A 23,018-nucleotide genomic window follows, 5' to 3' on the forward strand; every position below is an offset into this window, starting at 1 on the left:
GGGGGCTAAGGGATGAAGGAGATAGGGGTCAGACCAAGGTGGGGACCAGGTAAGATGGGTCCTTTTCCCCACAATCCTGTTCCCTTTAGAAGCCTTGATGTGAAGGTGGTTGTGTTGCATTTCCCACTCCAGTATGTTCAAAAATTTCCAGCCCTATGGATCCTACATTCCTCAACCTTGACCATGGCCATAGCCTTTCTCTGAACCTCAAATACTCCAAGCCTTAAAGAGGTGATGAGGACACCTTTGTAAGGTGTTCTACAATAAATGAGACAGGTGTATAGAGCATTTACCCAGAGTCGGGGGCTGGGCATCCTGGGCACCTGCTGAGTGCTGGAGGGGAGCTGGACGCAAGGTGTCCTTCTGGAAGGCAGGTACACTTGTTCCCATTCCTCAGCCAGAACGTGGGCCCAGCATAAAGGGTGGCAGGAGGCGCCTAGGTCGGCCTGGCCTCCTGCTGAACACTGGTCTGACCGTGGCCAGGCCTGGAGTCCCCGCCCCCTGCGCTTCCCGCCGCAGACAGACCCAGGCGCGCTTGAAGCAACCGCCCCGTCCCTTTGCCTGACCACGCCCCCTACATGGCCCCGCCCCCAGGCGGAGCCGGAGCCGAGCCGGGAGCCGGAGCTGGAGGACAGGCAGCAAGACCCCGGCGCGGGAGGCTGCTGTGATCGATTGGGCGGGAGCCCCAGAGGTACTGGTGGGAGTGGGGTTCGGGAAGCCCTGAGGTCGGGCCAGACAGGGACAAAGTGGCCTGGCCGCAAGCACTGGTGGTGTTGGGGTGGAGACGAGGCTTCTCACCGCGTTCGCTGCCTGCACCCTCCCAACCTCCCTCCGGCTCCAGCTCAGTCCCGAGTCAGCATGTCCAGTCCTCTGCCTCCGTCTGACGACTCCCAGTCCCTCCTCTTCATGACGGCTTAACCCGACTGGTGAGCCGGTGAGTGGATTCAGTGACGCCTGACTCCTCTCTGGCGCTGGCAACTGCCCCTTCTGCTGAGTTGGGGGGTACTCCCCCTCTTCTGGGTCTCCCCTTCTCTTTGGGTGGCCTCCTCTCCAGCTTTTGCACACCACCCCCCAGTCTTGGGCCTGGGCTGGGAGGAAACATCTGTCGCGCCCCCTGGCAGCAGAGATGGGGTCATGACCTCCAGATGTGCTGGGAAGCGTCCAGGGCCGCCTCCTGGGGCAGCCAGGCCTTCCGGATCTGTGGGGGCGGAGCTGCCCCTTCCCCGCAAGTGACACAAACTGCAAGGAATGTCCTGGCCTCAATGGACCCTGTGTAAAGCTGTGGGATGGGGGGCAGAATCCAAGACACCCCCAAGGCAGGGGTAGAGCCCGGCACTGGGCCAAGGCAAGAGTCGATCCCTGGGCTGGGCTGCACACACTCACAGAGCTCCCTTACACACACGTCCAGAGCTTAGCCACATGGAGCAGGAACCTGCACAGACCCCCTTCTTCATACCCTCTCCCCACCCACCCCCATGCCTACCCAGCCCAAGCCTGCCCGTGCCCAGAGTTTGGCACATGGAGCCTGCATCTGTCATGCACATAGATGGCTAGCTCCAATGGCTTCACCCTCCTTTCAGTCTCCCTGCAGTCTTCAGTGGGAACAGGGATAGTTAACCCCTTTTAGAAATGAGAAAACAGAGGCTCAAGGTCCACATCAGAGCCTGTCCCAAGAAACCAAGGTTGGAGGCACCCTGAGCTTTGGAAGCCTACCCTTGTTTGGTTCTGAAGGCCAGCTGAAAGTCCTCAGGCCCCTGCTCTGGCTGCCCACTCCATAAAGTGTTCACAGGGGCAGGGGGTGGCTCCCCCTCATGTTCTCACACCACCTTTCACACCTGCCCCTGGGCTCACCTCATTTCCTCACTCAGCAGGTCTCTGGGGCCTTGGGTGTCTCAGTCTTACATCCTGTGAGACTGAGAGCCTTGCTTGGCCCAACCCCCACCTGCTCCACACCTACGCAGGTTCCTTTTTTTTTTTTTCATTTTTTTCAATACTGGGGATTGAACCCAAGTGCACTACCACTGAGCCACATCCCCAGCCCTCTAAGCACACAGGGACAGGGGTGTGCTGGTGCAGCTCTGTTAAGGCCCTGGAGATTCAGACTTTTTCTTACATGGAATTGCTAATAGGCAAGAGCATCTCTTTTCTGGACCCCAGACTGATCTGTTACGTGAGGTTCAGACTTCCCTGTCCATATCACTGAGATCACATAGGCAGAGGTCCCCATGGATTCCAGTTCTATCAAAGGGGCTTGGGTGTTTAGTTCTAGCATGCCCTTTCCTGCTTTCAGGTGTGGGCATAGTAATCTGCAAGAGGATGGGCCTGGGGTCTCTCTCTCAAGCTAGGGTGATTTGGGTCCCATGACTGAGCTGAGTGATTCAGCCCCTTCCTCATGATGTGCGGGCTTGGAAGGGGGCTGGGCCCAAAGATGGGACCATTTCCTGTGTTGAAGGAAGTCTTCTTGCCCTTCCTGTGGCCCTGGGAGCCCCTATTTCCCTGAGGTATTGAGACTGTAGGAGCCAGGGCACTGAGAGCAGGCCTCTGGGTGCTCAGGTCCTCAGGGACCCTGGAGGAAGTGGGAGGTGCAGGGAGGAAGGTCTCTGGGGACAGGACGTCCTCCCTTTGTCAAGCAGGCAGGACCCAGACACCAGTGGCCCCATGGGTTTCCCGTCTCAGCCCAAACCAGTTGTCTATCCTTTGGGCCAGGCCTTGTCGGGGACCTTTACTCTGGGGCCAGGCCTTGTCGGGGACCTTTACTCTGGGCCCAGGCCAAAGCAAAGGTGTGTTAAGTGGGACTTGGCAGCCTCAGGGCTGCCTAGGCTTTAGGACCCTCAGGGCCAAGGCACCATAGCCCAGCCCACACTAACCAGGGAAGGGGCTGGAAACCTCAGCCCTAGGCAGACAAGGAAGTGGCCAGGAAAGCGGAAGCAGCTTTGATGGTCTCGGAGGGGGCCGGAAGCCAACTGGGGTGGTGGAAGACCAGGCTAGGGGCCTGGGTTCCTGTTTTCTCCCCAGGCCCCTCTGAACAGCCCCCTCCTCCTTCAGGGCAGAAACAGCTAGCTGCCACAACCTCGGCCTTCAGGCTGGGCACCAAGCACCCTTGTCTGCCAATGCAACCCGGCTCCCAGAGAGTCAGGCCCACAGAGCATGCCCATGTGGGCCGGCGGCGTGGGGAGCCCTCGGCGGGGCATGGCCCCAGCACCCAGCGATGACCTCTTCGCCCGTAAGCTGCGCCAGCCAGCCAGGCCCCCACTGACACCACACACCTTCGAGCCAAGGCCAGCTCGGGGCCCACTCCTGCGCAGTGGCAGTGATGCAGGCGAGGCCCGACCCCCTACACCAGCCAGCCCTCGGGCCAGGGCCCACAGTCACGAGGAAGCCAGTCGTCCTGCTGCAGCCCCCACCCGGCTCTTCACGGACCCACTGGCATTGCTGGGGCTGCCTGCTGAGGAACCAGAGCCCACCTTCCCACCAGTGCTGGAGCCACGGTGGTTTGCTCACTATGATGTCCAGAGCATGCTCTTTGATTGGGCTCCACGGCCACGGGGAACAGGGGGCCATGTGGAATCCAGCTCTGGGACCCCGGCCTCAGCCGAGGACCAGGCTGCGAGCTCAGACCTGCTGCTTGGGGCACCTGGATTTGTGAGCGAGCTTGGGGGTGAGGGCGAGCTAGGCCTAGGTGGACCAGTGTCCCCACCTGTGCCCCCTGCACTGCCCAACGCCTCCGTGTCTGTCCTGGAAGAGCCACAGAACCGGACTGCGGCCTACAGCCTGGAGCACGCAGACTTGGGTGCTGGCTACTACCGCAAATACTTCTATGGTAAAGGTGAGTGCAGGCTGTCTGGGGGAGAGGGAGGAGGGGGCTGGGACAGAGGTCCCTGTCACCTGCAGTGCATACAGTAGAGGGGTCAGGGTTTTTTTTTTTTTTTTCCCTGTAAAGTACCTGGCTTTAGGAAGGAAAGGGACTGAGCCAGGGCTCTGCTGGGCTCACCTCCTTAAGGGCAAGCCCTGGCCCTTCATCCCCAGCCAAGGCACACCCCGCTGGTTCATCCTCGTAACCCACCAAGCTGGAAAGAGATTTTCTGTCCACATTTCTGTGAGGGGAAAACTCGGGCCTGAAAGGCCTACACTTAGAAACCTTGTTCTCACCTTTGCTATGAAAAGAGATTCTCTTAGAACGAGAAATATGGGTGTGGGGATGGGGCCAGGCAGCATCTGCGCCTGGGTGCAGTCAGGCATTGGCCTTTTAGGTCTTGGGCAAGTTGTGATTTGGGCTGGGCTTCAGAAGGAAGCTCAGGGACTATACTTGGTGAGTTGGGACCTAGTGATGAGTGTGGTAGATCCTGGCGGGCAGAACTGCCAGGGGGCTCTGACTGATCGTCCACAGCCTGCCCCTCCCCAGAACACCAGAACTTCTTCGGGATGGACGAGGTGCTGGGCCCGGTGGCAGTGAGCCTGCGGCGGGAGGAGAAAGAAGGCAGCGGAGGGAGTACCCAGCACAGCTACCGCATCATTGTCCGGACCACACAGGTGGGCCAGGATCATGGGATCAGGACGCAGGTCCCCTCATCCTTACCCCATCTGGTCCTAAGTGCCCCAACATCCTTTCAGCTCCGGACCCTCCGAGGCACCATCTCAGAGGACGCACTGCCACCAGGCCCCCCTCGAGGCCTGTCTCCGAGGAAACTTCTGGAGCATGTGGCACCACGATTAAGCCCAACATGCCTGCGTCTGGGCTCGGCTTCCCCCAAGGTGCCTCGCACCCTCCTTACACTGGATGAACAAGTGGTGAGTGGCCAGGATGGGGAGACCCTGCCTTATAAGTAGACCCAGTCTGCCCATCCCCCCAGCCTAGAGAAAGCCAGTCCATCTCCAGTGTTTCTGAAACCATCAGGGGTCATCTGGAGCCTTGTTTCTCAAAGGTCTGAAGACCACCAGCATCCTCAGCCTCTAGGGTCTTATCAGAAATGCAGATTCTGGGGGTCCCAGGCCAGGCCCACTGTACCAGAGTCTGCATTTAAAAAAAACTCCACAGTGGTGCATGTGTACTTTTAAGACCCAGACTCCCTGGTCTGACTGACCCTAGGGCTTCTGCTGTTCTCTTGTCATTCCTGACCAATTTGCCTTGTGGCACCTGCTTGTTCTCCTTTCAATATGGTTTGCTACTTCTTCCCAAAGTTTCCTGTTCTACTTTGGGACAGTCAGGCCAGCGGGAAATTCTTTTTTCTACCCTGTGCTGAAAGCTGCCCCCTGACCCTGACTCTCCTCTTCTGTGTCCTTCACCCATCACTCAACAAATATGTCTCATACACTCTTGGTGTCAGGCCCCAGGCTGGACACTAGGGACAGGTCCAGGCCAGGTGCTTTCCTTGAGTAGCTCACAGCTGGGTGTGGAGAGAGATCTACTGAGAACTGTTGGAATACAGGAACAGAACATTAGCAAGGGGACTTTGGAGGGCTGGTGCTGATGCGCTTCCTCAGCTGGGGTTTTACACTATGGAGGTAATGCAAGAGCTCAAGCCAAGATGAGCGGGGTGTTTTTGCAGACAATGTTGAGCAAGGCTTCTGGGCTGAAGAAACAACTTGGATGATGGTTGAGACTAAGAGAGTGTCACATGCACTTTAGTGTGCGTGGAGGACAGCTTGAGGGGGGATGAGAGAGGCTTGCTTTTGGTCCCAGGGGCACTGAGAAGCAATGGCTGGATCTGAGAGGCACAGTGGCCCTCTGGTTACAGGAGACTAAGCTGGAGCAGAAGGCAGAGAGGCCAGGTCAAAGGTCAATACAGTTATCCAAGCTAGACATGTTGGTGATGATAGAGGAGGTGACAAGAAAGTGACAGTCCAGGGGTAGAGTCAGTAGCCCTTGTGACTGACTGAAAAAGGGAAGATTGAGATTCCTCAGCTTCTTGGCCCCTGAGAATGGTGTTTTCATGGAGTCGGAGACCCTGGAGGAGGAAAAGGGACCAGAGAGTGGCAGCGAGGAGATGAGGTGCCAGAGTGCTGGCAGGGTACCTGGAAGCTGGGGAAGGAGGCCTGGAGTTTGGAAGAATTGTCTGGACTGGACTCAGAGAGGGGGTGTCATCCCATGGAGGTGGCCACCGCAGCCACTGAGGGGAGAAACATAGGTGGAGAAGAGGCCCGTTTGTCAGAGCCAGAGGTGGCCAAGAGAGTCCTGGGATGGGGCTGCATCCCTTGGCTGCAGAAGAAGTCGAGGTGTGTGTGTGTGTGTGTATGTGTGTGTGTGTGTATTGCCAGGGTTGAACCTGGGCTTCCTGCGTGCCTGGCTCTAGCTCTGAGCTTAGCCATGAAGAAGGGATGTAAGAGTTGGGGAGACCCCAAGGATCAGAGAGCCTTGAGCTGTGCATGGTTATCCACAGATGGAAAAGAGCTGGGAACAGAGATGGTTCATGGGGCTGGGGTGGGGGCACCTCAAATTCAAAGAAGGGGATGCTGGTCTAGGCTTGAGTCAAGCAGGATGGCAACAGGAACATTTCTGGGCCACGAGTACACTGTGTGCGTGGCCTGCTCCATCCTCACAGGAGGACTAACTGCCCCCATCCTCCCCTCCTGAGTAGACTATACCCACTCGACTAGTGAGGACATAGAAGTGGCTCAGAGAGGGCTGGGACTCAAGGCCAAACCCCCAGGCCAGGGTCCCAACTGTTCCCCATAACACGGTCAGGGTGGGATTGATGGGATACTGAGGCCTGTGCCTTCTGCCACCCTCTTCTCCCCCAGCTGAGCTTCCAGCGCAAGGTGGGCATCCTGTACTGCCGGGCCGGCCAGGGCTCAGAGGAGGAGATGTACAACAACCAGGAGGCGGGGGCAGCCTTCACGCAGTTCCTCACCTTGCTGGGCGATGTGGTGCGGCTCAAAGGCTTTGAGAGTTACCGGGCCCAGCTAGACACCAAAAGTGAGGCCCTGGGGGCTAGTGGGGAAGGGGCAGAACTTGTACTGAGGGCAGCATTCCTTGGGGTCCCTTGTGACTCTTTGTCCAGAGTCTGGGGCTGAGGACATGTCTGGCTGCAAAGCCAGGCTATGGGCTGGAAGAAGGGTCCAGGGCTGTCTTCCAAGGCCCTGGTACCCTATTGCCTGAGCTGGGGCCCAGTGGTTCTGGAGGTATCACTCCTCCAACACGGAAGCCAGCTTCCAGGGGAACACCCCACTTCCCTAGATGGATGGGCCCCAGGGGCCTCTGGGAGAGGCCTCTGTGCTTAGGCCATCAGTTCCCTCCTAAGACACTCACTCCTGTCTCCTTCTGAGACCCTTTCTCACTTCTGTCTTGGTTCTATCTCCACACCCTTGTCCTGACCCCCTTCACGCTGGTGTGAGGCTGCAGCCTGTGGGGGAGGGGAGGGGAGCAGCCAAAGCTGAAGGCCTCAGACCCTGTGGCTTAGGCTCTGGCTGGTGGCATGAAGGGGTTGTCTGCCTGTTGTTGGAGCATGGAGGCTCCTGAGTGTGAACAGGATGGCAGGTTTAAGCCATCCGGACTCCCTTTGTTTTCCCTCTGTGTCCCCAACTCCCCGGCCACAGCGGATTCCACAGGCACGCATTCCCTCTACACCACGTACCAGGACCATGAGATCATGTTCCACGTGTCCACGATGCTGCCTTACACTCCTAATAACCAGCAGCAGGTGTGAGGGGCCTGGCACAGGGTGGGGAGTGGCAGGGGTTCTGGGGAGTCTTGGAGAGTGCTGTGTGGGTGGCAGTACTTGAGCCTTGGCCTGAGCTCTCCTGACCCCTGCAACCCTTCCCTCTGGAAGCACCTTCCCAAAGATAAACACCTTACGCCTTCACCAGAGATAGGTGGCGGTGCTAGTCAGGTCGAGGATTTGCCCTGCCTGAATGAGGGGTTTGGGGGTACATAGTGCCTCTCACCCACTCTCCACCATCTAACCCCCAGCTCCTGAGGAAGCGTCACATCGGCAATGACATTGTGACCATCGTGTTCCAGGAGCCGGGCAGCAAGCCCTTCTGCCCTACCACCATCCGTTCGCACTTCCAGCATGTGTTCTTAGTGGTGCGGGCGCATGCTCCCTGCACGCAGCACACGTCCTACAGGTGGGCACCTGGGTCATCCCAGGTTTCCCATGGGCACTGGGTCCAGGAGCCCCTCTGCTGTCCTTCACTGCAGCCTTCCTCTGCACAGGGTGGCTGTGAGCCGCACCCAGGACACTCCAACCTTTGGACCAGCTCTGCCCCCGGGTGGAGGCCCCTTTGCAGCCAACGCTGACTTCCGGGCCTTCCTGCTCGCCAAGGCTCTCAATGGTGAGCAGGCAGCCACACATGCACGCCAATTCCACGCCATGGCTACACGCACGCGCCAGCAATACTTACAGGACCTGGCTACCAATGAGGTGACGACTACATCGCTGGACTCAGCTTCCCGCTTTGGCCTGCCCTCCCTAGGCGGCAGGCGCCGGGCCACCCCTCGGGGACCAGGCACTGAGCTGCAGGCGGCGGGTGCACTGATGTGGGGCGTGCGCGCAGCTCCAGGGGCGCGGGTTGCGGCCGGAGCCCAAGCAGGAGGACCCGACAGTGCCGAGGTGCCGTGCCTGCTGGGCATTTCGGCGGAGGCACTGGTGCTGGTGGCGCCACGGGACGACCGCGTAGTCTTCAACTGTGCCTGTCGTGATGTGCTGGCCTGGACCTTCTCCGAGCAGCAGCTCGACCTGTACCATGGCCGCGGGGAGGCGATCACCTTGCGGTTCGAAGGGGACCCCGGACAAGCGGTGGGCGAGGTCGTGGCGCGCCTGCAGGTAAGCCTGGAGGAAAAGAGGCCAGGGAATAAACATGGGGCTCAAGGGCACTGGCCGCCAGGGTGCCCTCACGCGCCAAGAAGAAGCGTGTTTTGGAGTCCCCACCACCCCCGAAAGGGAAAGTCCAGGAAAGAGGCAAAACCAGCGTGGGAATTTAAGCTCCCGCAGGAGACCTCTAGTGTCCGAGCCTCAGGTCTTCACCCGTCCTTCGGCTACTAAAGCTCTTCAGGGAGGGCGGGGAAAGCCTTGCTGTGAGGCGGGGCGGGGCGGGGGCGCTGGCTTGGCCCCGCCTCCTGGTAGCCCCGCCCACACCCCACCCCGTCCTGCAGCTGGTAAGCCGAGGTTGCGAGACCCGGGAGCTGGCGCTGCCCCGCGACGGCCAGGGCCGCCTGGGCTTCGAGGTGGACGCCGAGGGTTTCATCACGCATGTGGAGCGCTTCACGTTTGCTGAGACTGCTGGGCTGCGGCCCGGGGCGCGCCTGCTGCGCGTATGCAGCCAGACGCTGCCCAGCCTTGGCCCCGAGGCTGCTGCCCAGCTGCTACGCTCTGCGCCCAAGGTCTGCGTCACTGTCCTGCCCCCCGATGAGAGCGGCAGGCCCCGCAGGTCAGGGCGCTGGGGACACTGGGTAGTGGGAGGACTGGGCAGCCTGTGCCTCCTGTGTGGCCACCAGCGTTCTCGGGATTTGCATGTGGGTGCTTTGAGAGTCCTTCGTGTCCTGACCTCTCTGAACTGCACTTTACATAGAGTGGAACCAATTAAGCACCATTGGTTTCACTGCTCACAAGATTAGATGGCCACCACTATAACCCCTCCCACTATTGTTTATTTACTCTGCTAAGGCTGTAAAGGGCCAGACAGTAAATATTTCAGGCTTTCTGGGACTTCCTGTCTCTTCCACATCTACTCATCTCTGCTGCTGTAGGTAAATGAATAAGTGCAGCTGAGTTCCACTAAAACTATTTATGGACACTGAACTATTTGGATTTCATATAGATGCTGCTTGCCTTATGAAGGGGTTACTGTAATTAACCGACATATCCCAAGGTCCAAAAATCACAAGTCAAATTGTGTTAAGTCTGAACTAATTTCTACTTGTCATGAAATATTCTTTTGATTTCTTTCAATTATTTAAACATCTAGTCATTCTTAGCTCATATGAATTGCTAAAACAGGCACATGTTCTAGAAAAGGGAAAGGCACTGGCCAAATTTAGCTCCAGGCAGTGAATTTGGGATACTTAAGCAATTGCATGGGCTGTTTAAACTCTCATAGCATGATACAAGCTTAGCGCTATTATCCCATTTCATAGATGGGACATTTGGAGTGATTTTCCCAGGATACATAGGATAGCACTGGGATTTGAGCCCAGGTCTGGAAGAATGGGCAGCAAGTAGGCACACGTTTTTCACTGTTAGGGAGTTTGGGGCGCTCTCCCCTGGTGGTGAGCCTCTGGCTGCATCTAGGGATGGGCCTGGCGATGCTGGGAGTCCTTCCTGATGCCACCCCTCCCCATCTTCCCCAGGAGCTTTTCGGAGCTGTACACGCTGTCTCTGCAGGAGCCCAGCCGGCGGGGAGTTGCAGAACCTCTGCAGGATGAGACCCCCAAGGTAGTCCTGCTGCCCACCACAAAGCAGCTGCTGCACCTATGCCTGCAGGATGGCAGTGGCCCTCCAGGGGCTGAGGATCTGGCAGAGGAGAGGACTGAGTTCCTACACAGCCAGAACCCACCATCGCCCCACAGGTGCACTCTCTTGGGCAGCTTGGTGGGGCCTGGGCAGGCAAGGCTCTGGGAAACCAGCTTCCAGGTCTGAGCCACCCCTGCTCTTCCCAGCTCCCTGTCAGATGAGGCCCCAGTCTTGCCTGACACCACCCCGGACCTCCTACTGGCCACCACTGCCAAGCCATCGACACCTGGTGCTGGCAGAGAGATACCTCCCTTCAAGGTGACTAGAAACAAGGCTCTGGAGCCCAGTGGCATAGAGGTGACAGTTGGTATCACTGCATCAACATCCATTTCTCTCCCCCAGGACCGGCCAGGCAGCCCCAGTGGCCATGAGGACTCAGCCCCAGAACTGAGGGCCTCCTTCTTGCCACGAACCTTGTCTCTGCGGAACTCTATCAGCAAGAGTGAGTCTGGAGTAGTGGGCACGGAGGGGGAGGGTGGCTCTGTGACTCCCCCTGCTGAGCCCCCTCCTGTGCCCACAGTCATGTCAGAGGCCGGCAGTGAGACCCTGGAGGACGAGTGGCAGTCCATCTCGGAGATTGCCTCCACTTGCAACACCATTCTCGAGTCACTATCCCGGGAGGGTAAGGCCACCAGGGTACTGGGAGGAAGAGCCAGGATGGGATGGATTCTTTCTCCCTTTCAGACCTGCCCACATGGCCCCTCTGTCCCATAGGACAGCCCATCCCAGAGAGCGGAGACCCCAAGGGAACTCCAAAGTCTGATGCTGAGTAAGGCTTCCCACCCTCACATTGCCCCTTCATGTGCCCTTCTGCCACCCTTTGTGCCTGTCCATTGGAGTTAAGCATTATCCACCTAAGTCTCGGAAGACAGGGTTTGGGTGCTGCACATTCAAGGGGCTTCTGGGAGTCAGCCTCTGGTGCTGCCCCTGTGATGGTCCCACTGAGTTCTGACCTCATGTCCTCAGGCCAGAACCTGGGAGTCTATCAGAGAAAGTCTCTCACCTGGAGTCCATGCTCAGGAAGCTGCAGGAAGACCTTCAGAAGGTGATGAGGTGGCCTGGGGCTGGCACAGAGTCATGGGGCTGCCACAGGAAAGGGGTGGCTGTCCTGACCCTGTTCCTGCTGGCCCGACACACACAGGAGAAGGCAGACAGGGCAGCCCTGGAGGAGGAGGTGAGGAACCTGCGGCACAACAACCAGCGGCTACTGGCTGAGTCGGAGAGCGCCGCCACCCGCCTGCTCCTGGCTTCCAAGCAGCTGGGCTCCCCCGCTCCGGACCTGGCCTGAGCTCACCCACAGCCCCAGGCTAACGATGGACCTACTTAGAACTGCCTGGGCCCTGCAGAGTACTTGGGTCACACCAGCCCTGGGCCCTCCTCAGGATCCCTCCCTGCGCCAAGGCGTGTCTGAGCACTGCCCCAACTCCCCAGTCCATTTGGTGGCAAAGGTGCCCTATTCGTCCCTGTTTGTAAATATTTTGTGGAGACAAGGGGATGACAGGGAGTAAAGAAGCCACAGTATCAGTGTCTGTACATGTGTTCAAGACGTGTTGCGGGGGTACACCTGAGGCCACGTGAAGCTCCCAAGACAAATTAGAAGGACAGGCCTGGGAATATTAGCCTAGGGTTGGGCTGGCTCTGAGGGGGTCTCTGCGGTTAGGCCACCCTTTGGCTTCTCTCCCACAAACATTTATTTGGTTCTGTTGGGAAATTGGTGTCCGCTTTCCATATTCCACACCTACCCTGCTTAGGTCTCCTGGTTCTGGAACCAAACCCAGGGGCCTGAGATCAGGGACAGAGAAACAGAATGGATCTTCAAGACAGGGGAGGGACAGAGTTTGAGGGTCAAGAAGAGGCTGACTGTGCCGCATGTGTCTCTCAGGGAAGGCCATATTCTTTCTTTCTAGTCACTAGCCTTTCTCGTCCCTTTGACCACCTGACCACATCTTGCAGGACCGAATTCCAGGGGTGGCAGCTTCTCTGTTCCATATCCCAGAGGACACTGGCCCTCAACCCACTTCTCTGCTCACTGGTCCACAATCCCCCACCAGACTGGGGCTATCCTATGAGAGGCACCATCAGGCCCAAACTTGGACTTTGTCTAAACCCTGTGTTTTCTAGGTTTCCAATCTGAAACCCAGACAGGGCACTGACTTGTCCAACATCACGTGCTTCATCCAGGCCCTTCCCTAGGCTGGCTAAAGCTTACTCTGCTGAAACTAGGCCACAAGTCTCTGTTAACTTGGGCTCTGGGGGTGAACTAAGCTTTAAGTAACAGGGAAGATGAGGGAGGCTTCATGGAGGAGATGACACAAGGACTGAGTTTTAAAGGTTGAGCTGGAGTTGACCAGGCACAGAGGGCTAGGGTATCCCAGTAGGGTGTGGTCCTGTCACATGCAGGAATCCAGGATTCAAGTGGCTGGAGCTGGATCAGAAAGGGTTGTGGGGAGTGCACAAGCCATCCTGGAATGGCGGTTCTGAATACCATGGCCCAGCTTTTCTTGATTGGGAGCTATAATGAGGAGTTCTTAAGTGGCAGTGTGGAAGGCAGGCTCTGGTCACTTTGGAAGTGTGTCTGCACAAAACTGGGACCTGATCGTGTGGCTGATAGATGTTTAAAGGGAGAGTGACAGATGAGATTTGGGTGCGGAACCCTTTGGCTGCAGGAAGATGTAGCTAGCCGCAGTCCTGGAGGGAGGGAAGGTGACTTAGACTAGGTGATTACAGTGATGATGGGGAGAAGAGGCAGATTTGCCAGGATGTCATGAGGACTAGTTGCAAGGGCAGAAGAGGTGACATCCACAGTGGTGGCCAGTTTCCTGACCGCAACCCTTAGAAGGTGGTAGGGTGATGGCTGGAACAAGAGGGGAGGAGGGGCAGGTTGGGGACAGCTGAGGTCACTTGAAACGGGGCGAGTTTGAGAGACCTAAGAGACGTCATTGTGGAGATGTCAAGTGGGCTGGCCCGCAGGGGAAAGAAGTTTGAGCTGGAGACAAAGACTTGGGACTATTGAGCCACAAGCACGATAAGGTCACTCGGGGAGTGTGGGAAGGTCCATGAGAGGGCTTCCGGGGGTCAACGAAGGTCACTGCAGGACACTGGGAAAGCCAGGAAGAGCGAGGCGCTGCCTGGACTGAAGAACCTGAGCTCACTGGTTTCCCTCGACTTTGGGCTGGAACCCTGCGCGCAGCCTCGCGCGCGGCTCCCTGCGAGTTAGAAGCTGCCTCTCCACGACCGGTCCCGCCTCCGCTCCGCCCCTACCGCCCCGGCTCCAGTCAGCCCCGCCTCCCGGGCGCTCTCGTTCTGGCAGGTCCTTAAGTTCACCCGGGTTCTGACCCTAGGACCCGGCCACCGCTAGCTCGGGTTCCACCCCCACAGCGGGATATCAGCTTGACCCGCTTTTGCTTCAGGACACGCCCCCGGGCACGCCCCCTGAGCACGAGGCCCTAGTGCAAGTTTGACTACTCCTCAGACAGCTTCCGGTTCCCCAATATTGCGCTGCCCGCTGGCGTCCTGTTTTCAAGGCCCGATCCATTGGCATCTGCGCGCAGACCCTATTCCCAGGGAACTCGTTAACTTTTGCAGCGGGTCCGCTAATGTTATCTCGCTTGCCCGAGAGCACCCTTCTGCAACGGTGCGACACCATGTATCTCCGCCCAGAGGGAAAACCCCAAGCACTTTGCCTGGCCCATCGCTAAATGCCATATACGCAGGAGCATCGGGATGGCTGGCCCTTCGGCCTACGCTGTTGGCTGCTGCGCGTGAGCCGGCTCAGGGCTGTGCTTTTACACCTTTGAGGTTGCGGGTTAGTATTCTGCCTCTCCTCCCAGAACAGGGTATGGAAGCATTGGTGCAGCAGGCATAGACCTTTATATCACCCTTTCCCCGCAGTCACTCCCTTGTCACCGAAATGTGAAACTAATGCAGGCCCTCTTGATCCTTTACTGCCAGCCTCTAACGTGGTCTCTGGCCCTAGTGGCCTCCCAACACTAGCTACAGGTTTAACCTCTACTGATCTAAGACCTGGATGGAGTTAATGGTGCCCCTGTGAAGATTCTGAAACAGTTCCATCCCACCAGCCAAGGGGCCCAACTGGTCTCTGAATTGGGACCCCTGTCTTCACCACCTGTTTCCATCGACATCCTAAGACCACACACTCCCAAATGACAGTATGCACATTCACTCAACTCTGTTACCAATGTCCAGCCTGACATGACCAGCAACGTGTGTTCTGTGTTTGCTGAAAGAAGGCAATGTTTGGCCAGCTTGACAAAAAATTTATTAGTTCAGAATAGAAACAGCAAGAGTCCAATTGCTTTAATTCTTCAGTAGAAACTGCCTCTTAACTGGAGAGGTTCCAGCCTACCCTTCTCCACTCTCCAATCTGCCCCTCTATTAAGGCACTTAAGAAAGGGGGGAGCAGGGAAGTCTCAGACCAAACTCCCTCAGGATCCAGGAGAGGGCGAGTACTATGCCATTGGTTCCCTTCAGCCACTGCTGAGCAAGGAAAGAGCTGGCAGAGACTTCTGCAGGGCAGGAATGCCAGTCCCTCAAGTGCTGGTGTTCGGCAGCGCCTAAGGGTTTGGTGATGGAATATTATTTTGGATCAAAGTGTAAATGAATCCTTTATGTGAGGAAGACACTGAAAATAAGGCTTTGTGGCCTCAAGGGCCATAGCTCCAGCCTGCTCCTCTCTCTAGGAGAGTGCTAGAAGTTGGAGCATGGGGATGGGGTCCTCCCAGAGTTCCCTACAAAGGGAGATGACCATTAGGATGGAGAAGAGTTATTCCCAGTTCCCCCATTTCCAGAGAAGTTAATGCTTCTGCTTAAGCACCTCCAAAAAGAGATAGATAGAAACTGCCAATGAAAGAATAAAATGTGCCCCCAAAAAGGCATTACCCAAAGGTATTGGGGACAGCTGGAGCACACCCCCCAGAATCCATAAGTGCTTTGGGAGGGCTTCAATCCCCTGCAACCTGGTGCTCTGGGCAGGGCTGATGTCACCCCCTTAGGAGCTGATCTGACTCAGAAGGGCTGAGAAGTCCATGTCCACAATGGAGGAGAAGTCTTCATCCCCTGTGAGGCCATTGGGGAGCCCGGAGTTTCCCAGGGAGGTGGGAGCTGGGTCAGGGGGCCTCTGGGAACCTGTCACCAGGCGAGTGATGGCCTCAGGGTACTCCATTAGCATAGGCTCAGCTGTGGGGTGGGGCATGGATACACCCTGGTTCAGCAGCTGCTGAAACTCCGAGTTGTCGACTGAGGCCAGGTCTGTGAATACGGCTGGGTCTGTGCTGTTGCCAAGCAGGGCCCCCAGATCTTCATCAGCATCGAATTGTAAGTGTAGCAGGGCCTCCGACAGTGTGCTTTCCCCGGCCTGGGTGGTCTTTGAGGCAGGTGGGGCCACAGCCTGGGGAGGGCCTGGGGCTAGGACTGGGCCAGGGGCTGGGGCCTGGGCCTGGGCCTGGGCCAGAGGTGGTGGCATGGATGGGGCTGGGACCAAGGCCTGGGCCAAGACTGGGGCAGAGGCTGGTGCCAAGGCAGAGGCCTGGCTTGAGATCTGCCCAGAAGGTAACATCATGGGGGGAAACTCATCGAAGTTGATGGTGCTGAGGGATGGTGTAAAGGTGTAGGGCTGGGGGGCTGCAGGAGAGACAGAAAGGTTGAGGTCACAGAAAGCCCTAGAAAGACCCACCCTATTCTCTGTTCCTGAGCCACTCTTGATAGTGCTTAGGACCAGCCCTTCCCTTTTTGTTTTGTATTTTGAGACAGACAGGGTCTCACTAAGTTGACCAGACTGGCCTTAAACTTGTGATCCTCCTGAGTAGCTGGGATTACAGGCGTGCCGCACTACACCCAACTCCTGGCTCCCTCCCTGTAACCAATGTGACTTGGTCAACAGGGTCCAGTTCTAGCCACATTGCCTCCTTGGACACCACCCCCCCAATCTTAGAGCCCACAAAGGGCTCTCACCTCTGACCTCACTGTACAGCTGAAAAACCAGTTGAGGGGAAATGAGCCTTTGGAGGACCCAGTGAGCAGTGGCCTGAAGTGGGCACTTATCACTTTTTTGTTGTTGTTTTGCTTTTTGGTACCAGGGATTAAACTCAGGGCACTTACAACTGAGCCATATCCCCATCCCTTTTATGTATTTTCATTTAGAGACAAGGTCTCATGAAGTTGCTTAGAGACTCAATAAATTGCTGAGGCTAGCTTTGAACTTGAGCTCCTCCTGCCTCAGCCTCCTGAGGGGATTACAGGCCTGCATCACTGTCTGGCTACTTACCACTTTTTTTAAGCCACATACCAACACCTCTTGGTGAGATGCCACACACCTCTTACTACTTTAGAGGTGCTTTTTGGTTTTTGTTTTTCCTTCCCTAATTCAATTGAGAGTTTGGGCAGAGATCATCCATTTTGATTATTGTTTTGGTACTAGGGATTGAACAGAGGGGTGCTTAATCACTTAAGCCACATGCCCAGCCCTTTTTTATTTTGAGATAAGGCCTCACTAAGTTGCTGTGACTGTCCTTGGACTTGCTTCCTCCTGCCTCAGCCTCCTGAGTTGCTGGGATTACAGGTGTGTACCACCACACCTGGCTTGAGATCATCCATTTTCATATCTGTTTCCCAAGGTATCTAACACAGGGCTTAACTGATGCAGTGGTTCTCAGACTTCCCTGTATATTAGCATCCCCAGGAAGCTGCTGCCTCCTGAGCCACACTTCCACAGCCTTTAGTTCAGCAGTCTGTAATGAGTGGGGTAGGAATCCATGCCTCCACTGCTCCCTAGATGACCCTGATAGAGGTCACCAAGCCACATCCCTGAGAAGCACGGGCCTCACAGAGAGCAGGCATCAGACACCTGTTGGTGCCTATGTTCATCTCCCTTCCAGGCGTCCCAAATGTAGCCTGAGCACAGTTGAACCCATTGTTCCAAGGACACTAGAGCAAGTCCTTACCTGACTTAGAGATGGAAGTTGAGCTGCGGGAAGGCACGGCAATACGCCGGGGTGGAGGCCGGGGATCAGTGGGTCCTGAAGGGCAAGGGCTGAGTCAGTTCAGTCCCTGGGATATCCCCTCCCCAATTCCTAGGGCCTCCCTCCCTGCCCATTCCCCATCTCACCACTGAAAGGACTCTTCTTCATGATGCTCTTGAATGTCTCATATGTCCTTTTGCGTTTCTCCTCAATACGATGACGATCATCTGGAAAAGCAATGGGGAATGGGCCTTATTCTCCTCAGCTGGCCTCCGGTGGTCCCAAAAGCCCCTCAGGAAGAAGGGAAAGGGTCAGACTTTCCTGAGACTGGTCTCCCAACCAGTGAAGAGGGATGTGGGACACCCACACACAGCAGTTCTAAGACTCTCCCGTTTTGTTTTTTTTTTTTAATATTTATTTTTTAGTTACAGGTGGACACAATATCCCCATCTTATTTTCATGTGGTGCCTCACACACACTAGGCAAGGGCTCCACTTCTCAGCCACAACCTCAGCCCTCTCCCAGCTTTTGAGAAGACTCTGTTGGCTGAATCTGTCCTTCAGAGGCCCTGGATGATGCTGCGTGAAGGGGCCCTGTTCTGGGGAGAGCAGCCCTCAGGGGGCCAAGCCTCCAGGTCATCCCTCACCTGCACTGCTCACCTCCCAGCCTCCAGGCAGGCCCGGAGAGGAGCACTCTGCACTAAGGCCAAACAGGCCTATTTAAGACTTCCAGACTCCTCATCTCTAGTGGTTTGGCACATTAGCCTGGAGCTTTCAGAACTATCTTCCACCTCAAGTGCCCTCAACCCAGAGCCAACTTCATGACCTTTCCTCCTGGGTCCCTGGCCATCCTTCTGCCAGGTCACCAAAGCTAGAAACCTTGGAGTTATCCCTACCATCATCTTTCTCCCCCTCCCACTTACTAACTCGACACACATCTACCAAGCACTTAGTGTGTGCCAGCCCCCTCCAAGCCACTGGACATATGGCTGTGAGTAACATGCAAGGGTCCTGCTCCTAAAAACATGTATCTTGGGCTGGGATTATGGCTCAGCGGTAGAGTGTTCGCCTAGCATGTGTGGGGCCCTGGGTTCGATCCTAAGCACCACATAAAAATAAATGAATGGAACAAAGGTATTGTGTCCAACTAAAACTAAAAAATAAATAAATAAATATTTAAAAAAAAAAAAAAAACATGGTATCTTGGTGATAGAGGGACACGGACACAACCATACACAAGATCTCAAATGTGCCAGGAACTTTGAGGAAGCTCATGTCCAAGAATAAGGTGACAGAACAGCACCATAATGGAGGTGAGAGTCAGATTAAAGGTCATCAGGGAAGGACTGGTGTGAGCCAAGCATTCCAAGGCAATAGCCAGGACACAGGTCCTGAGGTGAACTGAGCCTGGTGTGTGTCACGCACTAAATGGCGGCAAGGCTGAAAGACAGCCAAGCAGGACAGCAATGGGAGGTGTGATCATCTTGCTCCGCCTTCCTTTTTGCAAGGTCCATGCCCCACATCTCCTCTTCTTACCCTATAGCAACATCTTCCCAAATGGCCTCCGCACCGTGAGTCCCTCCCTCTCTGATCCTCTGACTGCAGCAGAACGAACCTCCAGTTCTGCTCAGGCCATGTCTCCCCTTGAGAAGACCTTGGTGGCTCCCCACTGCTTCCAGGATGAAACCCTGCACTCGGCCTGACAAGCAATTGCATCTAGGTTTGCCCATGGCATGGTCAGCTCCCACCACAAAAATGCCCCTGATTTGGCCATGTCCTTGCCTACACCCCTGCCTTCCAATGATGGCCCACAGGCATAAAGAATGCGCTTTTGGATCTTTCTCCAAGGTAAATGCTACCACCTCCAGGCACCTGTCTCCAGCTCCCTGTGCCTGCACTCCAGGGCACTCTGCACACATTTCAGTTTCACACATCATTCTGTGATGTAACGATGTGTTCTGTGTGTCCATCTTCCTCATATGACTGAGCTTATGAAGGACAGAGAACCTGCTTGTTCATCTTTGCATTCACAACACCAGGCATGGGTCCTTCTACCAAGTGGGCGCTCAAAGCCTTGACCAAAATGTGGCTGGGCTGTATGGCAGTGACAAGGAACACACGTCTACAACAGGACGTGGAGCCAGGTGGCCTAGGGTCAGATGCTGACTCTGCCACTCACCAGATATGTCCCTGCCCTCAAAAGACTGGCAAGAGATTAAAATCAGATAATGCTGAAATGTTTGGAATAGGGGCAGACTAGTATATGCTGAAAAGTCTTGGCTACCATTTTTAAATGAGGCAAGAGAAGGATTCTGATTAGTTGTATTTCTCTCAACAATGAGACATATTCTGAGAAATGCATCGTTAGGCGATTTCAGATTTCATCATTAGGTGATTTCATCATTAGGTAAATGTCATTGTGTATGCTTACAAAAACTAAGATGATACTACATCACTAGACAATATAGGCTTATGGGACACCCATCATATATCAGTTTGCCCTTGACTGAAATGTTACGCAACAGTGACTATACTGCATAAACTCAAGTTCCACCCCAGACATCCAGCCCTGGCTTTTCTTTTTAGAGCCCAGCAGCCCTGCTGCCACCCTCCCTGGCTGCATACCTGTGTCTGGCAGGTACTGGAACTCCATGGGCTCACTGAGCTCCCGGTCAGAAGGCCGTCGCAGCTGCATGGAGACACGCACAGGAGCCTGCAGGCTGGGGTCCGCATAGGGAGGGGTCCGGAACACAATGGCCACTTGCCTGTGCACGTCAGCTTGAGAAAAGGAACCTCGGGCCTCCCAGCCTGGTCCCGTGAAATACACCTCAATGTCCTCTGTGGGAGATGGGTGGGGGTGTCATCAGTGTCTAACCCGCTCAAGTCTGCAGGTCCTAACTTCTGATGCTTGTCTCCTGGCTCATCCCAGGCCTGAGTGTTTAAAGTCAGGTACCTGGCACCACATCTTCTCGGCCTTGCCCTCACCTCTCACTCCAAACAGTCCAGCCCTGCCCCTGGAGAGTACCTTTCTGCACCTTGTCACACAACAAGAAGATCTCATCCCCACCAAGGCAGCTCCCGGAGTTTCGGTTCACTCGGCAGATTTTGAGCTCAGCAGTGTTGGGGGCACCTGAGAGCGTGACAATAAGGAAGGAAGCCCTGAACTACCAGAGGTCCCCAGGGTGGCCTGCAGGAGATGCAACATCCCTGCCCTTCCCTGCCTGCCCAGTGTCAAGGTAACCCACAGTTTGCCAATCACACTTGTGTAGCCAAACTTAGACCATTCCTGATGGCTCCTCACACCAACCAATCCAGCAGCTCTTTACCAGCTGTGTGCTCAACACTGCTCTGGACAAGGAGAATCCAACAACACATGACACCTTAACATCTCCGCCCCTACAAAGCTGTGGCCCAATGGGAACCAATTTGGTCATACCTTCTCTTTCTCCACCTGGCAATGAGCCCTTCCCTCCTGACTCCCAGTTTACTCTGGTTCCCCATTCTTGGGGCTCCAGAGTCCTTTCGTTTTCATTCATCCTGATGGTTAAAGATTGCAACTGATCAACATCAGCCCATATCATCTGTTAGCTTCTGGTGAGCTGCCCTCATTGAATTCTCACTGTCTAGCATTATCTTGTTCCTGTGAGTTGATGTTCCAGAATCATTAGTTCTGGGCACATTAACTCTCCCCTCACATGATATGGAAAGTGCCCATTTCCCATCAGACTTTCGACCAGTGTGGAAGCTGCACCTTAAGGGCAACTCAGTTGGGCACTGAGGAAATGATGAGTACCCTAGAGGCCTGAATGAAGCCAGAGACCCTCTTGGAGGCCACACCCGCCACAGCCTGGTCCATCCCTCTTCCCTTTCTGTGGCGTCCTAGCCACTCACGGTTGTCAAAGATCGGATGAGAGAGGACAGGCGGTAGGCAGAGAGGCCTCCCTGATGGGTCTCGCACTGTCACCTGGAAGCAGAGCCGCACAGCATTCAGGTCATAGTCCCCACGCTGCTCTTCTATGGGAACTGCCAGAAAAACAGTTGGTCAGGAAAGTTGGGGGGGGCGGCGCATGACACGGGATGAGGGAGGGCAGGCAGCTCTGTACTGAGGGTGCCCTTTGAAGGCATGTGATACAGAAGTCCCAAAGTCCCAGGGAAGAAATAAGCCAAGGTCCCAGACCCATCACTGATTTCACAATGACTAGATGCCATGTCCCCTTTCTGGGCCTCAGTTTCCAGGTGGTAAAATGGGAGTGTGTAATGAATGGGCAGCAAGATTCCATCCACACTATGAGTTTTGGCCAATAAGGGAGACACAGGGCAGGGGCCTGGCGGGGGTGAGAGGGTATGGTGCCACTGGCAGGCTCAGGTCTTCGTCCCTCCCCCCTCACCTTGAAAGGGGTTGTTGTTGGTCTGGATGCGCTGGCTGATCGCCTGCTCCAGGTCCCGCTTCTTCACACACTGGATCCCCAGGTTCTGGAAGCTAAGGTGTCCCCCCAGGCATCAGTCCTGGGTCTCCACCTTGCTCCCTTGTCCAGTTTACCCCTTCTTCCCTCCAAAACCCAAGCCCCCAGATCACTGCTGTGCTTCACCCCCTGCAATGGCTTCCCGTTATGCTGCAGTGAAAGCTACACCTACCTCAGCCAAGGAGCCCCTGTGGGTGGGGAGCCCTCAGCCCAGGAGCTTCCTTTCCATCCTCCACACACACTAAACTCACTCCTCCTCCTCCAAGGCTACTGCACTTGTTTTTTCTGCTTGGAATGTTTTTTCATGCTTCTCTGCTTTCTTCTCTTCAAGCTTTCTCACCATTTAAGTCTTAGCAGAGAGCGGCTTTCCCTGACCTCTCAGTCCGAAGTAATGAAAGCAGCTCCCCTGCCTCCCCCACCGTTGGTTACCCTCCCAACCTATTACCCTACTTCATTTTTATCACTGAAATTATTACTCTGTAACAGTATCTTGTTTTTGTTTATTTTTTGGTACTTGGAATTGACCCTAGGGGCACTTTACCACTGAGCTACATCTCCAGCCTTTTTATTTTTTCAGACCTCGCTTTGTTGCTTAGGGCCTTGCTAAGTTGTTAAGGCCTCAAACTTGCAATCCTCCTGTCTCAACCTCCTGGGTCACTGGAATTATAGGCATGCATCACTGCACCAGCCTTCTGCAATATCTTGTCTGTTTATTTATTTGTATAATCAGCTGTGGCCTGACTCTGTCAATTGGTATGTAAGCTCCAGCAAAGTCTGCTAGTTCACGGTTTTCTTTCTCATAAGAGAGATATGACACCAAGGGACTTGCCCCTCCAGCCACAAGTATCAGGGCTTCAGGATGATCGGGGAATTGTCCCTTTCATACGAAGCTCCCACTTGATAGAGTGGACACATCAATATGTGTGTGTGTGTGTATTTTGGTACTGGGGATTAAACCCAGGGGCACTTAACCACCAAGCCACATCGCCAGTCTCTCTCTCTCTCTTTTTTTTTTTTTGTATTTTATTTAGAGACAGGGTCTTCAGGGTTTCAGGGTCTCACTGCGACTGGCTTTGAACTTGAAATCCTCTTTGCCTCAGACCTCCCCGAGCCACTGCAGATACAGGCAGG

General features: G+C 55.4%; 2 protein-coding genes across 5 annotated transcripts; one reads left to right on the forward strand and one right to left on the reverse strand.

Moving 5' to 3' along the window:
* Nucleotides 1–422: 422 nt before the first annotated feature.
* On the forward strand, nucleotides 423–11,969 carry Sipa1 (signal-induced proliferation-associated 1). 4 transcript variants are annotated; one of them, XM_048807644.1, is made up of 16 exons: nucleotides 423–934; nucleotides 3,046–3,826; nucleotides 4,388–4,530; nucleotides 4,612–4,788; nucleotides 6,739–6,913; nucleotides 7,534–7,637; nucleotides 7,907–8,064; nucleotides 8,153–8,762; nucleotides 9,092–9,366; nucleotides 10,286–10,504; nucleotides 10,595–10,706; nucleotides 10,791–10,890; nucleotides 10,969–11,070; nucleotides 11,163–11,217; nucleotides 11,415–11,493; nucleotides 11,590–11,969. In XM_048807644.1, the coding sequence occupies exons 2-16, from the start codon at nucleotides 3,148–3,150 to the stop codon at nucleotides 11,734–11,736; spliced, it is 3,135 nt and encodes a 1,044-aa protein (XP_048663601.1). In that variant the 5' UTR covers nucleotides 423–934; nucleotides 3,046–3,147; the 3' UTR covers nucleotides 11,737–11,969. The 4 variants fall into 4 exon arrangements, with proteins under 4 accessions (XP_048663601.1, XP_015358594.1, XP_048663602.1 ...); XM_015503108.2 differs by having other exon boundaries at nucleotides 4,403–4,530; XM_048807645.1 differs by having other exon boundaries at nucleotides 423–691.
* A 2,740-nt stretch (nucleotides 11,970–14,709) lies between these two features.
* On the reverse strand, nucleotides 14,710–21,970 carry Rela (RELA proto-oncogene, NF-kB subunit). The gene is made up of 7 exons (XM_015503114.2): nucleotides 21,813–21,970; nucleotides 21,316–21,447; nucleotides 20,450–20,554; nucleotides 20,050–20,262; nucleotides 17,572–17,652; nucleotides 17,408–17,482; nucleotides 14,710–16,088 (listed from the first exon to the last, which is right to left on the reverse strand). Exons 4-7 carry the CDS (start codon nucleotides 20,117–20,119, stop codon nucleotides 15,457–15,459), a joined length of 858 nt encoding a protein of 285 aa, XP_015358600.1. The 5' UTR covers nucleotides 20,120–20,262; nucleotides 20,450–20,554; nucleotides 21,316–21,447; nucleotides 21,813–21,970; the 3' UTR covers nucleotides 14,710–15,456.
* Between the last annotated feature and the right edge of the window lie 1,048 nt (nucleotides 21,971–23,018).

Source organism: Marmota marmota, unplaced genomic scaffold, assembly GCF_001458135.2.
Source record: "Marmota marmota marmota unplaced genomic scaffold, marMar, whole genome shotgun sequence".
In the NCBI taxonomy this organism is placed as follows: domain Eukaryota; kingdom Metazoa; phylum Chordata; class Mammalia; order Rodentia; family Sciuridae; genus Marmota; species Marmota marmota.

Coding starts and splice junctions, on each gene's coding strand:
- Sipa1 (XM_048807644.1), top strand. CDS start 3,148: ATGCCCATGTGGGCCGGCGGCGTGGGGAGCCCTCGGCGGGGCATGGCC. Junction 7,638..7,906: donor CTCCTAATAACCAGCAGCAG/GTGTGAGGGGCC, acceptor TCTAACCCCCAG/CTCCTGAGGAAGCGTCACAT. Junction 10,505..10,594: donor AACCCACCATCGCCCCACAG/GTGCACTCTCTT, acceptor TGCTCTTCCCAG/CTCCCTGTCAGATGAGGCCC.
- Rela (XM_015503114.2), bottom strand. CDS start 20,119: ATGCAGCTGCGACGGCCTTCTGACCGGGAGCTCAGTGAGCCCATGGAG. Junction 17,653..20,049: donor CCAGTACCTGCCAGACACAG/GTATGCAGCCAG, acceptor TTGCTTTTCCAG/ATGATCGTCATCGTATTGAG. Junction 17,483..17,571: donor GAAGAAGAGTCCTTTCAGTG/GTGAGATGGGGA, acceptor CTTGCCCTTCAG/GACCCACTGATCCCCGGCCT.